Below are 15495 nucleotides of genomic sequence, written 5' to 3'. Positions count from 1 at the left end.
CTTGATTGCAAACTGCACAGCCCCGCTCCCTCCCACGGGGGGACGCTAGTATTTACCACAGCCCCGGCCCCAGACAGTACTTCTCCCCGGGTACCTGTTCTGAGACACGGAAGTGAGCAAGGGGCCAGTGTGGGACACAGAGACAGCACAGACAGTGGGGACTAGCAGGAGACGCCCCCCCTCCCCCCCATTCATTTTCAGTTAGGACATTAGCATTCACGAGCGCTGACCCTAGCTACGGTCCTATGGTCCCACACTACCCCCTGTGTTCTGACAATGACTGCTGCCACTGTCAAATCGGGTTAGAGACAGGTCAAGCCAGCCAAGAGATGGGGGGGCGGGCCTGGCTCCAGCTTCCAGAGGACTCTAGATCCTCAGAACTGCTCACTCCAGCTCCATCCTCCAAAGGGAAAGTTACAGCATAGACTTAAGACAAAGCAAAAAGCTGACCACTTCTGTGCTCTGTCTGGGGAGTGCGCAGAGCACTATCCATGGGCTCGTTAATCGTCGGCCTGGCTGGAAGGTGAATGGGGCTCGTTCAGGGAGTCTTTGCATGAGATTCGTCCTCCTGCTGATTCACTGCTCCACAAGAGCTCGCAGTTGAATTTGCAAGTAGCAGCCACCAGCACGGCTAGGCCCAGGGGCTGCCTGCGAGAGTGAGCTGTGGCTATGCAGAGGTCGTGACTCACAGTCCATGTGGTGCCTTTCCTGCTGGGCCAGCAGGGCTTCCTCAGCCCCCGAAATGCAGCTGAGAGGCTGGAGCCCAGCAGCGCCAGGCAGCAGCCCAGCAGCTGGGGACACCATTGCCCGTGGAGATTTTGTGCAGACAGAATGTGATGAGCCATTGCAAAGCCAGTCTGGGCTTGGGGCTAACACCCCTGCTCTTGCAAAACACCGGGGCACCTTTCGTTATCACAGGATCCAAGTGTTAAGCAAAAGTCAGCAGCAGCATCCCCAGTGCCAGGCTAGGGCATTGGCTCTGCATTCACTCGGGAGGAGCGTCAGTGACCGCCGCCCCCGTGCTCCCCAGCTTTCCCTAAGTCGTGACCAGCCCTGCCCTGCTCAGCCTGTGCAAGCCAAGCAGCTCACAGTCCCAGTGGTCTGACTCCAGCACTGCTGCAGGGTACTTGCCCTCGTTACAAAGCCCATCTTAAAAGCAATTAACTTTAGTATCAGGAAACTTTTTAGTCAACTGGGCAGTAAGGAGGGTTTGGTTGGCAGGGCTCCCCTGGGGGTTATTTGATCTGAGCCGTGCCTAGCAGGGAAGGGACCGTCAGGAGAACAGCAGAGGCTGTGGCTAGGAGGTGCTGCACTCAGGCTACAGCTGGTCTTTTGCGGCTGGCTCCTGCCCATGGGTAGCAGGCTGGGTTAGAAAGCAGAGGGAGCGTTAACCTGACAGCCCTTCCCCCTCTTCCTTCTCGGAAACACCCCAGAAAGACCTCCGAGCCACTCACTGGTCAAGGCCTTTATTTAGGGAACACAACGGACTCCACTCCTGGCTGGGGAAGACAAATGCACCGAGAGAGATGCCAGCCTCACCTGGGAACCCCGCTTGGCCTCAGCCACGGGCTTGGAGGCCAGACTCTGCTACCTGCTACGCTGGGGTCAAACCAGAGTCGCCCCCCAGCGGCAGTACCCTGGTGTCACCGGGAGTAGCAGCTGGCCTCAAGTTTCTGTCCCAGGCACCGAACCGTCTCCTCTGATGCAGTCTGCTCCTGTTGCTGAAGCTACCTCTCTTATCAGAATTACCCAGACTCCCCCAATCCATTCTGCTGCTCCCCCCGCCCCGGACTCTGCTTATCTATGGACTTGTTTCTATAGGGAAACCCCAGAGAGGCAGCACGGTACAGCACTTATCCAGCGTCTCATGGCCACCGGTCAGAGCCTCATGCCCTCCGAAGGGAGAACCAAACTGCTACAATAGCGAGCGGATCCCAGCCTGGGCCCCCTCTAACAAAGGCGAGGTCAAGGTGAGGAGAGAGAGTAGGTGATCTAGTCCCACCGCTGGGGGGGTCAGAGCAGGTCCCTTCTATAATCTCCAGTGTTTTCACCAGTTGTATTTTAAATGGCTCAGGCAGCAGGGCGGCCAGTCCGTCCCTTCTTCCCCGGAGAGACCCCCTCGCTAGGAGATGCTGCCCGGATGTTCAGCCGGTCTTCCACGCCAGCAGCTCCCTCTAGCCAATGCCTCTCCCTGGTGTTTGTCGGGAAATACACTTCACCTGCCCCACTGCAAGCCCTCTCACTCAGCCCAGGGTTGGGTAGCCACATGGATGCGTGAGTGGCAATGGGGATCCGAAGAAGAGCTCCGCTCAAAATGCTTCCTGGGAATCCTTCCCCACCCCGCAGGCCAGGGGAGCAAGGGGCAGCTGCCCACCCACCAGGATGGGGACACATGTTTAATTCAGGCAAATAAAGCTTCCAGAGTGACCCAAAGGGCTCAGCTCTGGCTGCTGTCACACAGCTATAGCTGCACCCTGTGTGACCAAGGGCAGGACTGAGCCCCGAGGATTTTAAAATGGCAGAGGGAAAAAACCCACCCACCTCTACGTTACAGCGGTGCCAGGGAGCTTCCTATCTACAGCATATACAGGTACAATGGGCACGCGGCTGGAGCAAGGCAGCGCTTGGCCCCATAGCTACCGCAGGACTGACCACAGCGACAAGACCAGTCAGTGCCTCCCGATTTGTGTCAGAGGCCAGGCCAGAGGGGAGCAGCTGAATCATCTCAGGGAGGCTACCCAGAGCACTGGGTCTGATGCCAGGCACCCCTTCTGCGGCAGCCATGAGCCCCTGGGCTAGTGTAGGAGACAAGGCACAGGAGGCGGGAGGGACTCCTCCATGGAGCCAGCCCCTGCAGTTCAAGGGCAGGCCTGCTGGCTAACCCTGTGTAGGACATAGCAGCTCAAGGTGTGAGTGCTGCTCGTGTTACAGCTACCCCAAGGGCCTTTGGCGCTGTGCCTCTGATCAGTGCTTGCTTCCAAAGCCGTGAGCAGCTCCCAGTCAGGCCCCGAACCAGCATCATTCCCATCCCACGGGGCAGGTGTGGGAGCCAGGAGGGCTGTTTAAAGCTCCAGTAAGCGACCAAACGTAGTGCACAGGCCAAGCCAGGAGTTTAATCATGATCTTGTAACTCAGTTTTCATCCCAAAGTGCTTCAGACTGTACAGCTAATACAGAACCCACCTCCCCAGCCAGTGACATGCCCCCTCTGCGGGGACACAGCAGCTGGTCTATGCCAGCAATGCCCCAGCTTTTAGAAAGCCAAACGAAGCTGAAGCTGGGCAGAATTTCATTAGCCGATTTGGAATACGGGAAGGACACCTGCTGGGGGCACTCCTGCAGCAGGGTCTTCAATGAGCAAGAAAGTTCAGCCCTTCACCATACAGGTGTGGCCAGTTTTCCATGCAAGCGCGAGCATTTTAGGGCAACGCAATGCAGATGCAAGGATAATCGGTCCCAGGCAGCTCAGACTGATTCCCTTTAGCCACTGGCAGGGCCTTTCCCTCTTACATTAGGGAGAAAGGGCACAAGTGCTCAGACACTGGTTTCCCCAGAGTGTTTGGTTTGGTCCTGCAGCAACCACTTTCCCCAGCTGGTTGTATTTAGGCTTTTGTTAGTGCAGCACTAAACACCCGCAATAGGCAGCAACAACACACCCGACAACACAGCCTGCCTCTGATGCATCCAGCAAAGGGAACACGGAGCACAAAACCCAGCCTGCGTGGAGGGCCTTGGCCCGCCAGCCCACAACACACTGTCTCTTCAGTCGGATTTTAATACACCACACGCAAACGACCTTTAGCAACTCAGTTAATGAGACCAGGTCTCCCCGAGAGCTGTGGCCCTGCAAAAGGCACACGCGCTGGGGAGTGACAAGGCCAGGGTCAGTGTCAGCACATACCAGGCATTCCCGTTTGCTGGCAGAGCATACGCTTACCTGCACAGGGAGTGGAAGAAGGGTCGCTGCGCTGAGAACGACCGCTCCTGACCCCAGAAGCAGCTTTAGGGAGGGGGCTGCCCTCTGATTGGCATAGGGCCAGCCACCTCACCCTCTGACAGGCACCAGAGGGGAAGCGTCGCTGGGATGAGGGCCTGGCTGCAGTTGGGCCCCTGGTGCGAAGGGAAACTAGCGCTAAAGAAGTCAGGTGAATAACGCTCCTGGGTAGCTCTGAAAGCTCGGGCCTGTGTTTGTTTTGCCATATTCCGTTCAACCCAGGTCCACAAGCCCACAACATAACCATGCCCCCCCCGCCCCCGCTTCCTAATACATTGTGAGCATGATACAAGCCCCAGACACCCACCACAACTAGACAAGTATGGCTCCACTAGCCCCAGGAAGCCAGGGTCTCCTGACACCAATGTCCCACTGTGTGCACACCTTCCCCTTTAAATCCCACAGACCCCAGGACAGAGCTGAGATCCTCCTTAATTTAAAAAATACAAGTCCATGGGGAGGTGGGTGTGCGCGGGGAATAATAACCATAGAGACATACTGCGTTAGGAGTAATCCAGAGGTCCAAGAAGACCTTGCAAAGCTCCCTTCGTGTCCTTACAGGTGCTGGCAGGACTCCTGTGCCATAGAATCCTAGAATCTCAGGGTTGGAAGGGACCTCAGGAGATCATCTAGTCCAACCCCCTGCTCAAAGCAGGACCAATGGCCTGCCAAGCGGAGTCCTTTGACTGCTCCTTGGGGCATGCCCAGAGCAGTGCTGCTGGAGCGAAGGCTGCGCCGATGTCACCAAGGGAGGAGAGGCTCCCAATATGCTTGAAGAAGAAGCTGTAATGAATGCAAAAATGAGGCCGGCCAGCCAAGCTGCTACTGGTCTAGATGGAGGAGAACGGGAGCTGCAGCAAGAGGGGATTCCTGGGGCAGAGCCACAGTCTGTACTGCTCTGAGGACAATTTTCATCGGGAGAGCTAGGGCTGGTCAGTCCCGTCTCTGCCGCTCCGGGGATGTTCGTCCTACAGAGCTAGGAAATCCTCCTTCCGGTAGCCCTTCTGCAAGACACAAACAGACCGGTCCTAAGGAGAGAGATTTCTGCTGAGGAGCCCCAGCACCGCAGCCCAAGGGGGCAAGTCACACATGCAGGCCTGTGTTCTCTAAAGTGAGTGAGACCCACCCTCTGAAAGTCAGGCCCCTGTGAAGGGGTCTCAGGTTGGGCCTCCCAAATCACTCATCACTTAAAAATATGGGCCACAGAAAACCTCTCTCCTTCCTGGGCCCCCTGGGGTCATGCAGCCGTAGGTGGATCACACCAAGGTAGGGATGTAACCAGACTGAGGACTGATAGGACATGTTGTCCCCTTCCTTGGTCCCCCCAAGGCCATTTTTCCCTGGTGGGGGTTGAATGGCCATCACCAACAGCTCATTAGACTGTCCCTTCATTTCTGAGCAGAGCTACAGAGCCAAGGAAATCGAAGAGGAGAGAGGACACCGCTGTAGTGAAGCCAGGACCAGGAGTGGTGAGGCAGTGAGGGACAGTCTGAGAAGAATGAGGACCCTGCGTATTTCCCATTAACAGGCTGCTTCCGAATTTCCTAGGCATCCCCCTCAGCCGACTGGTGAGTCAATCCCTGGGGCACCCAAACTCTGCCCAACCCAGGGCTGTATCAGCATCTCCCCAGGATCCCAAGGGTACCTCTAGTTTGCATAAAACGGAGCAGATGGCCTCACCTTGAGTACCAAGGAGTCTCCTGCAAGAGGTGACAGGCCCCAGCCCACCAAGCTTCATCTTAGCACCTCAGATCAAGATGGAGCAGGCGATGATGGGACCCATAGTTTCCATGGGCTGCAGCGGGAGCTGTGGCTCACAGTTGAACCTCACTTAGGTGACCTGGAGCTCCCTCCGCTGTCCCTGTGCCATGTCCTGGGGAACATCCCCTCCAGAGTCTCAATCAGGAATTGGGGCAAGCAAGGAAGAGGCTACCCCCTGGGGAATTCACCCCAGGTTTCATGCTGAGCCCAGGAAGTTTAGGGAGTGCTGTGCTGAGGCCCTATCTGCTGACTGTGCTCACTGCTTGGATAGAAGAAGAAGCCCCCAGTCACCTGGGATGTCACTCCCTGAGCCAGCCCCAAAGCGCTCGGCAAGCCGAGGGTTAAAGAAATCCTTGTGGGTGCTGGGTGTGTATGTCAGTCTCCCTCTGGCCACACCCTGACTCGGAAGGAGGCAGAGAACTGAAGACCAATAAGTTGGCCACAGCTCCCCACTGCCTTCCCAATGTACTCCTGTCCCAGGGTGGGGTGGTCCTTTAAGGGGTGTGGGGGAGAATGGGGCTTAGCCCCCACCTGTCACTAACCAGCTGCCTCTCCCAGCCGGTGAGATAACAGGCCAACCAGCAGCTCACTCAAGGGGGAGAGCCATGGGAACGCTTCTGGAGGAGACCTTGCCATTCTGCTAGGGGCAAGGGTTGGCTGGGGAGCCTTGCTGGGTGGGCAGCAGCAGAAGCAGCCCTGCAGGGCCCAGGGCAGGCAGCAGGGCCTGGCTTTTCCGGTTGGGATTGAAGCTGAACTGTGCCTGCACAATGCAGCCCCGGGAAAAGCCAATGAAGTAGTGACCGTGGTGCGAGGTTCATTGATGCACTGGCTAGTGAGCTGGTCTCCCAACTTACACTGGAGTGGGGAAACCACGGCCAGGTTTGGGGAGACCCTGTTACACCCCCCTCCAGGCTGACTGAACTTCCAGTTCTTAAAGTGATGGCCCTTGAACACCAGCCTCTTCCCGCCCACCTCCACCATCTGCTGGACCCCAGGCCATTCGTACGTGTGTCTTTCTGGGTGTGACTTATTCCCTGTAACGTGCCTGGGCTCTGGCTGCCTCTTCCTCACTGCTCAAACAAGACTGAAAGGAGGGTCCCCAGTCCACACAAGGCCTTGCCTCGACTAGGATTCAATGGGGTCATGTTAGCTAACACGTCTAGACAGAGCTCAGTGCCTTTAATGCACACAGAGCTGGTCAAGTTTGAGCTCCAACACAGCCAGCTTCAGAGGGGTGAGCCTGCATCTTGACGGGGCTTTGCAGTTGGGTTAAGCTAACTTGACTGAGCTACCATGAACGAAGCATGCGTGCTCCCTGCCTGCCACCACAGAGCCTTAGCACAGTGAGTTACTAGGGCAGGTAGGAAAACAGCATTTCCCTTCGGCAGGAAATCCCGACATTTGGAACAAAAACAAATTTCGAAACTGGAGTGAAAAGTCCACATTGTCCATGGAGCACAACTTCTGAAAAGTTTGGATTCAAAAACGGTGACATTTTTGACAATGCTGAAACCATAGAAAACACAATATGTACTCTAAAGTGCATACAGATAATACTGAAATTCGAATATACACCAAAATGAAATGGAAACGATAAAGTCGAAGTGAAACACTTTGACTTTATCGAAACAAAGCCCTGTGACGCTTTCCCACCGAGCTCAGCACGTGCCCATGGAATGTGCGGATTTTGACAAAACTGCATTTCCCCATGGAAAACAGTTGTGATGAAAAAAGTTTTTGACCAGCTCTTGGTTATCCTACGGCTGCTAATGCATGCTAACGACACACCTTTTGTCCTAGTCTAGACAATGCCTGCAGGGAGAGTCCCAGCATGTGCAAGCCAACCTGAAAGATAGCACTGGCTCCACCCCAGAGCGGAGCCACCCAACCAGAGGCTCAGCCGAGCTAGTGCCGAGCACGCTGGCTCAGGGAGGAACGTACCATCTTGTAGTCCCGGTGCAGCTTGGTGTACTGCCACATGTTGGCCAGCAGGCTGGAAGCAGCTCTGGAGGACTTCTCGCTGTCCGAGCTAGGGCAAACGCACAGAGGACACAATGATGCCATTTGTTCCTCGCCCGTTAGTGTCTGTCTGGCACAGGCCCAGGAAACACACATGTGGGGACGGAGGGTGCTATGCGAGAGGCACTCTGAACACAGGGTGAGGATTTGGCGGTGTGGGGAGAGCAAGAGAGAAGCCATGGAGTACACCAAGACCAGATGGTCACTGCTGCACTCAGGCCTGAGGGCCTCTCATCAAGACCGCCATGCTGGGTGTGGCTGGAGAAGTTACTGACACATCCGCCAGCCAAATCCTGGGAAGATGAAGCTGGGTGCCTAGGAGTGTCCCATAAACATATTGGGGCAAGAGAATTATTCCCCAAGGTGCGCTCCCTTAGGGTAAGGACCTGGGATGATTCACAGGAGGAATTCCTGGTGAGAAGACCCTCTCAGTGGTCCTGGGACCACTCTCGGAGTGTGTACCGGGGGCTCGGACCAGCCCAAGCCCTGAGGGGGGTGGGGGCTGCAGACTGGCAGGAAGTCCCCTGTCTCCCACCACACTGATCTGGAAATGCAGGCCAGAAGAGGCTCTCAGACGTTGACGTGAGCTGAGCTCCTGTGTCCAAGGAGTGGAGGGGCAGGGCTGAGGGCTGGCTAACTGGGCTGGCAGGGAAGACACGCAGGCCCCTGCCAGCTCCTACCTGTCCCTTTTCTTCTTGATGTAGAAGAGCTTCCGGAGGCCGTCGAAGTAGACAATGTCGCGGGCGGCGATGGGGCTCTCCACCACCAGGTTGTTCAGCACAGCAACGATGTTCACGATGACCTCGGTCGGGGGCTCCTTGTCGCCGAGGCCCCCGGGGAGCTTCTCAATCAGGTGGCTCACCACCTTGGTCGCTGCCGAGGCAAACGGACCGGCGTCAAGGGCCGGCCCTACGGGCTGGAGCAAAGCACTGGGGACGGGGCCACCACAGTGTCACCCAGGCCATGCAGCAGCAGACCTGGGTGACGGGATAGCAACACGCGCAATGGGGAGAGAGGCCTAGTGGGGTGCAGCAAAGGCCAGGACTGCCTGGGTCTCACTGAATGGCCTAAAGCAGGGAATCAGCCACGCAACTCCCAGGCGGCACTAAACTGAGGGGAGGTGCAAAAGCCAGTGAGGACCGAGAGAGCCCTACAGAGCCACCTGTGGTATTTTAATAGCACAAAAGGTGCTTAGACGCGCGGGCAGAAAATAGGTAGGGATTCAGCTTGGGAAAGGCTGTTAAAACACCTGGGGCCTTGGAAATGCTGTGAGCGTCTGCGGGGGAGACGAATGGCTTAGAGGGGAGTGTGCCGTGCGCTGTTTATTCGTTTGCAGTGTAGATTACTGCAATCTCTGGGCACCTGGCAAATGGCTGCCAGTGCCCAGCTGTGTGCGCAGCGGGGTTGTGCCATCAGCCAAGGTAGGGACGGCCTGTCTGTGCAGAGCTCTGCTAGGGGTGTTTGGGCCCCTCTGGGCCCGGAAGGCATTGAGGTGCCCAGGGGAGTGAGAAAGCACTAACTAGGCCTGGCTGGTCCCAGGGACGATGGGCACAGGCAGTAAGAGGAGCAGGGAAGGTCTCTCAGAAGAGCGGCCTGTTGCTAGCGGCAGCTCCTGCCCCATCTAACCCCTGCTGCCATCGACGGCCGCTGTCAGCCCTGGGCTCTCCCTGCAGCCCCCGCCCCCAGCACTCACACATCTCGTCCTTGTTGCGCGCATTGCGGGACAGATTGCGGATCAGCCCCGTCAGGGAGCGCAGCTGGTGGTGGTCGGCCGTGCGGACTCGGTCCAGCACGGGGTTCAGGATCCGCTCCTGCTCCAAAGCCACCCTGCTCAGCACGCCAGCCCACTGGGGATGGGGATAGAGAAAGGGAGAGTTACAGGGGTGTTGCACCCTGGGCCTTTCAATACCGACCCATCCCACCCTCACTACCCCCGTCCCTTCCACCTCTAGTCCATGTATCCCCCCATCCCCTCCACCCCATGCATCCACCTGATCCCTGCCACTCCCACGCCCCGCCCACATATCTCCCCCTCCCATATCTACCACCCCATCTCCCCGCCCCATTCTCAGTGTGGGGGGCCCACTCCATCCCTCTGGTGCTGCCTTACCTAGCCCCCTCACACCCATATTTCACCCTCCCCCGCTGTCCTGGACACAACTCTGCTGCAGTAGGGAGGGCTGGAGGCCCTTGAATGCTCCCAGTCTGCCCTTGAATGCTGCCAGCTGCAAGGTAATGGTGGGCACAGGGGGGATGAGACCAGGGCAGGTGGCATCACTTCCTGGAGGGCGGGTACAGAGGCTCAGCTCAGCCTGATCCCTCTGGGACAGTCATCTCACCCTCAGCAGCTGGGCAGACGTGACCAGAAGCCCTGGGGACCTACAGCACGGCCAGCCTCCTTGCATTACCCCACCAAGGAGTCCAGCCTCCGAGGCGGATTCAGGCCGGGCCTCTCGGCAGTGGTGGCTCCAGTCTGCACCAGGCTGGGGGAGATGTGGCCCACCGTGGCCAAGGGGAAGGACGCAGCCTGGGCGGGATGGGACTGGCCTGTCCCCGGGCCCAACCTCACCCTCCGGTCTCCGGCGGTGATGTTCTGCAGCGCCCCCGAGGCCGCCTCCGTGGTGTGTTTGTTCAGCTCGCACCGCTGCAGCAGCCGGTTGTAGATGCCCACGATCTGCGGGTTCCAGAGCCACTCCATCCCTTTGGGGTCCTTGGAGACCTCCGTGAAGGTCACCATGTCTGTGTTCATGTGGTGCTGGGGGGCCGAGGAGAGAGACCAGCCCGTCAACAGAGAAACACAGCCCGACGGGGGCCCTGCGCACATGGGGCAGCCCCATTTCCCTCTCACCTCTGTCCCCAGCCCCATGGCCCCCCATCCCTGCCGCCCAGGAGCAATGCAGCTGCCCTAAAAGTGGAGGGGCCACCAGCACCCGAACAATGGCCCTGCCTCCATGCCACTCCTTCCCCCGAGGCCCTGCCCCTCCCCAGCCCCCACCTCGCACTGCTCATTCCCCCAAAACCCCGCCCCCACTCTCTCCTCTCCGCCCTTCCCCCCTTCACTCACCCTCACGGCCACCAGTGGGAGGGTACCGCCCTTCCAGCCGCACTTTTAAAAGCGACGGGGCCATGGCCTCTTGGTCCCCCCCATCCCTTTGACCCCCATTCTCTTCCCTATCACCCCTGCCCCCATGAGCACCCGGCTCCGTCCCTTGATTTGTGACCCCCGTCTCTCAGCCGGCCGCGCGGGCTCACCAGGGGAGCGTTCCAAAGCCAGGCACACAAGTATTCATGGAAACCCATTTTTAAATGTCCCCGCGGGTGGGACGGTGCGCACGCTCTCCGCCAATCACAGACTCGGAAGAGCACCAGGTGATCAGTCACCCACCCCCTGATCCACTGCCCACGGGAGGCTTCCGGCCTGGCGCCGGGTCGCTGAACCAATGATCCGCTCACCCCTCGTTTCAGCGACCCAGCTCATCGCTCACTGGCCGTGTCCTATTCGAGTCCCCTCCTGTTCCCCACCCCATTCTCACCTCTCGCACTCGCCTGCCTTGGGGGCTGAAGCAGCCCACCAGCTCCCCCGTCCCAGCGGTGCCGTCCCGCCGGTGCCCCTCCAGCCGCTGCAGTGAGGACGGGGGCATCTCGTCGTACAGGCGGTAGGAGAGGTTCCGCAGCACGCACACGGCGTTCTCCACGCTCTGGGGACGGGGGAAGCGGGATCAGCCTGGGCCACTCACTCCAGCTGGCTCGCCTTTCAGAGCCCACGTGGGAGAGGCTCTGGCTGGACCGTCCCGCCCAGCACTGCTTACTGGAGCCTGGCCCCAGCCAAAGGGGAGGCTGGGAACAGGGCCTCCCATCAGGGCTGGGCTAGTGCTCCCACAGTGCCAACGTGACCAACAAAGCCCACAGCCAGCCAGCCCATGTCTAATGTGCCCATCACCCTGGTATCGGGGTGCCAGTTCACTCTCCCGGCTCAGTGCCCTGGTTTGAGGGGCTCCCAGTGAACAGGGACACAGCCCTGCCCTGGGACGGTTCATGAAGGTGATCAATGATCAGATGCATGAGGCGATCAGTTTCCCATTCCCTTCTCCACCTTGCCCGGCTTGGGAAACTGTCCCCAAACCTCAGACCCTTGGCGGCGGGGCCGAGCCGCACCAGGAACTGTGGTCCCCGCGGCGCCCCGTTGCGGAGAGCTGGAGCACGGCTCAGTCTGCGCCTGAGAGGCGGACAGAGGCACGGACTTTACGAATGGAAACACTCCGCATTCGGGGACGAAGGGGTCCTGAGTGTCCCCCCAGCAGCCCTGGCCTCGCCCCCAGCATCCCAACCCCCACGTCCCTCCAGGCACGGTCCCCTGCCGCTGGGGCTCCTCCCGTCTGGGTCAGGAGGCCCTGTCTCTGAGGGGAGGGTGGCTCAGACACAGGCTACACGCTGCTGGAGCCAGCCCACTGCCCTCCTCCTCCTGAAGTGGTGTGCAGGGGAGGGGCCCGTGGCCTGGGAGGGAGCTGGGGGCGCTGCACATAGGGTCTACAGCCCCTCCATTGGGGCAGGAGTTTAGTGGGAGGCTCGGGATGGCCCACAGGCAATCGGCTGGCAAAGGGCTCTGGGAGGCTGGCGACTGCTCAGTAAAGGGCTCTGACAGCTGCAGCTCTAGGGGTTAGGCTGCCTGTGGGGACTAAGCCTGGTCCCCCCAGCCACTCGGCATGGAGCAGCCCCAGGGCACTCAGCCGGCCCAGCCTGCTCTCCGGTATGGCAGAGCCATGGCAGGCTGCAGGCTGGCTGGAGGTGGAAACACCCCATTGTTCTCAAGCAGGGCTGGCCAGGCCGCACGGGGGAGGCTGGGGGCTGGCCAAGGTCAGGACCGGTGCCCGGGCTGTGCTGCCGGGGGCAGGGGAGATAAGCCCTTTGGGACAGGGCCTGGCAGACCTCAGGCGTGTGGGGAGGGGCTAAGGAAGTTGGTACCGCAGTGAAGAGCTGCTCCAAGCCAGGAGGAAGCAGAGACAGTGAGAGAGCCACACCCCAGCCTAGGCTGTTCGCTCTAGGTGGTGAAGACGAGGGGCTGGGCCCCCAGCGCAGACAGGCAGCTGCAGACTCCCTCTGGGGGCGGGGGGCTCACCTTGTCCTCTGACTTCCCCACCTCCAGAGCGCTGTTGATGTAATTGATCATGGAGTCCACCAGCCCGTGGCACTCGCGCATCTTCTGCCGGGTCTGCTGGCTGGCGGAGCTGAGGTTCCTGCAGGGGGAACCCAGGGCCCAGCACTGAGCGACGGAATCTCCCCTGCCAACCCATGCCCCCAGCCTCTGCCGGGACCCCCTCCTCGGCCAGGCCAGAGCCAGTGCCCATCTAATGGGGGGATTCCCTCTCCAACAGTGGCCAACGCTGGATGCTGCCGAGGGCGGTGTGAACCCCCCTGTAACGTCCCTCCGTGTGGAATACTAACTCTGGGCTGGGCATTGCTGCCTGTCCAGTTCGGCCCTGCAGCGTGAGGGCTGGGGATACAGTGTCCCGCCGAGGGGGCATGCAGGCCTTGTTCATAACACTGGGGGCCAGAACCAATACCAGAACCTAGAAAGTCTCCACTACTCTCGGCCCAGAGCTCCCCCGGCCCCCGTGGCTCAGCGGCCAGGGCGCAGGGCACGCTCCCTATGCCCAGGGGCTGGTAGAGCTGGTACCTGAGGAGGCCGGTGGAGTTGTAGAAGATCTCCGCTTCTGAGGCGTTCTGCTGGATGATGGCAGCGCTGCCCGTGCCGGAGAGCGGGGTCAGGATCAGGTCGGTGAGATGCTCCAGGGTGTCCCGAGCCAGCCGGTCCTTTAGGGTGTCGCTGGAGGAGAGATTCCACAGGATCCCTGCAGGCCGCAGAGAGCAGCACTTAGCCCCAGAGAGCATCCAAATGGGTTAAACTCCTGGGCCATTTGTACCGGGCGTTCACGCTCCCCTTCCTCTGACAAGCCTGCTAGGCTGCCACTCGAGCGTCCCATAGCGCGGGGGCTGCCGCCCTTGGCTTGCAAGGGGGCTCCAGCAGCAAGTGACCTTTGCCTCCCCCTCACCTCTATGCCTGAATCCAGCAGGCGGCCTCTGATCTGCAGCCGGGGAGGAGGCAGGGCTCAGAGGACTCTTCCCATCCCTGTCCAGTTCGGCCCTGCAGCGTGGGAAGCTCAGAAACCCCGATGCAGTGACTTGACTCCCAGAATGGCAGGCACGCTGCACAATCCACCGAGTTTTGCTGGCTTCATTCATGGCCCTGCTCTATGTGGATGGGCAGCCTCTCCGGGTGGGGTCTAATTACCTGGGGCTGTTAGTCATCAACCAGCTGCACACAGGCAGCCAGGGAAGGGGACCCGCTGCCCCCCCAGTTCTGATGAGCCCAAGGAGCGGCATCGACAGACATAACTAGCAGGGGGAGTTGGGAGGAGACAGACACTGTTTGAGTCCAAGCTGTGCAGGGCCCTGTTCCAGCAGCTCCGATGCCCAACAAAGCCTCTGCACTAGGCCGTTGCTGCAAGAAACACACAGTTTGGGGGGGGTTCCTGAAATCCCAGGAACTTGTCGGAGCAGGGCAGCCCCGCAGGCTTGGTCATGTGCCACCTGCTGCATGCCAGAGCTCACCAACTCCTCCCTCTCCCTCCCCCGCCACAGCAGCTCTCAGGATAGAGCAAAGCATCTTGCTGTCCCACTAGGGGTAGCCGCCAGGCCTGGGCCTCAGGGGACCGGGGTTCAAGTCCTGCCTCTACCAAAGACTCTGTCTGTGCCCCAGGGTGAGTCACTCGGTGTGTCTGAGCCCCATCTGGAAAATGGGGACAACGCCTCCAAGGGCTGTTGTGAGACTAACTCTGCCTGTGAGGCACTCAGCTACTCAGCCACAGAGAGACTCCCTGCTGCCGAGCTTCTGCCCACGCTGCATCTGGTGCTTTAGCAACAATGGCCGAGATTCCCTCGCTGGTGTGAATTCACTGTAGTGGGGCTTTGATGATTTATGCCAGCTGAGGACCCAGCGCCGTGTGGGGACAGCTCTGATCTCCCCAGGAGGCAATGGGACCTAACAAGGAGGCGCTCACCTGCGAGGCACTCCCTGTGTGCAGGGCAAGCCAGCCTGGGGCTGAGCTATCTGGCCATGGCTCTCTCCGTCCTCCAGCTGCATTTAGCTAAAAATTAGGATTAGAAAGGGCCTTTGTAACAGAGGCAAATGTAATCTCTGCTCTTGGCCCCTCCCTGCACAGCGCTGCCTGCAAGACACAAAGCCAGGTGGAATCTGGCCCCTGGCCAGGGCCCAATCTCCCCCTCCACCATTCATCTCACTCCCTCTCTGCTCTCTCCAGCAGCAGCAGCCAGCCTGGGCAAGAGAAGCCTGTATCCCTCCCCCATCTCTATATCTGCTTCAGCTCCCCTCTCTTATCAGCACGCTCCCCGCTGGGGTGTAGCCCAGCCTGGTTACATAAAAGGGACAGCATCCCTTCCCATTCCAGGGCGGCCTGATCACTGGCTGGTCTCTCCTCCCACCGGCAGGGCAGGACAGTCTGAGCTACCAATCCACCGCAGGTTCCCTTGCCTGAGCCCCGCCTGGCCCCACAGTGATAAGATCCAGAGCTGACTGACTGTACAGTAACCCAGGCTGCCAGCAGGGTTCCCGTGCCTGCTCTCCCTGGCACGCCCGTGGGCCCTGACAGTACAGTGTAGAACCAACCGTGCGGTGATACTAACCCCGGAGGAGTGAAGTGCAGC

General features: G+C 59.5%; 1 protein-coding gene across 1 annotated transcript in view; it reads right to left on the bottom strand.

The window, feature by feature from the left end:
• Positions 1 to 3093: 3093 nt before the first annotated feature.
• PKP3 (plakophilin 3) overlaps positions 3094 to 15495 on the bottom strand; it is a 37151-nt gene continuing 24749 nt past the window's right edge. Inside the window, exons 6-13 of the mRNA XM_037899496.2 lie at positions 13448 to 13622; positions 12890 to 13007; positions 11307 to 11471; positions 10343 to 10528; positions 9467 to 9620; positions 8454 to 8646; positions 7696 to 7783; positions 3094 to 4997 (exon numbers count right to left, since the gene is read on the bottom strand). Of these exons, the coding sequence (XP_037755424.2) occupies positions 4962 to 4997; positions 7696 to 7783; positions 8454 to 8646; positions 9467 to 9620; positions 10343 to 10528; positions 11307 to 11471; positions 12890 to 13007; positions 13448 to 13622 (1115 nt within the window). The 3' untranslated portion in view covers positions 3094 to 4961. The remainder of the gene's footprint in view (positions 4998 to 7695; positions 7784 to 8453; positions 8647 to 9466; positions 9621 to 10342; positions 10529 to 11306; positions 11472 to 12889; positions 13008 to 13447; positions 13623 to 15495) is intronic.

Source organism: Chelonia mydas, chromosome 6 (assembly GCF_015237465.2).
Source record: "Chelonia mydas isolate rCheMyd1 chromosome 6, rCheMyd1.pri.v2, whole genome shotgun sequence".
Classification (NCBI taxonomy): domain Eukaryota; kingdom Metazoa; phylum Chordata; order Testudines; family Cheloniidae; genus Chelonia; species Chelonia mydas.
The sequence above is the reverse complement of the archived record's forward strand: the minus strand, read 5'-3'. Positions and strand labels throughout refer to the sequence as shown.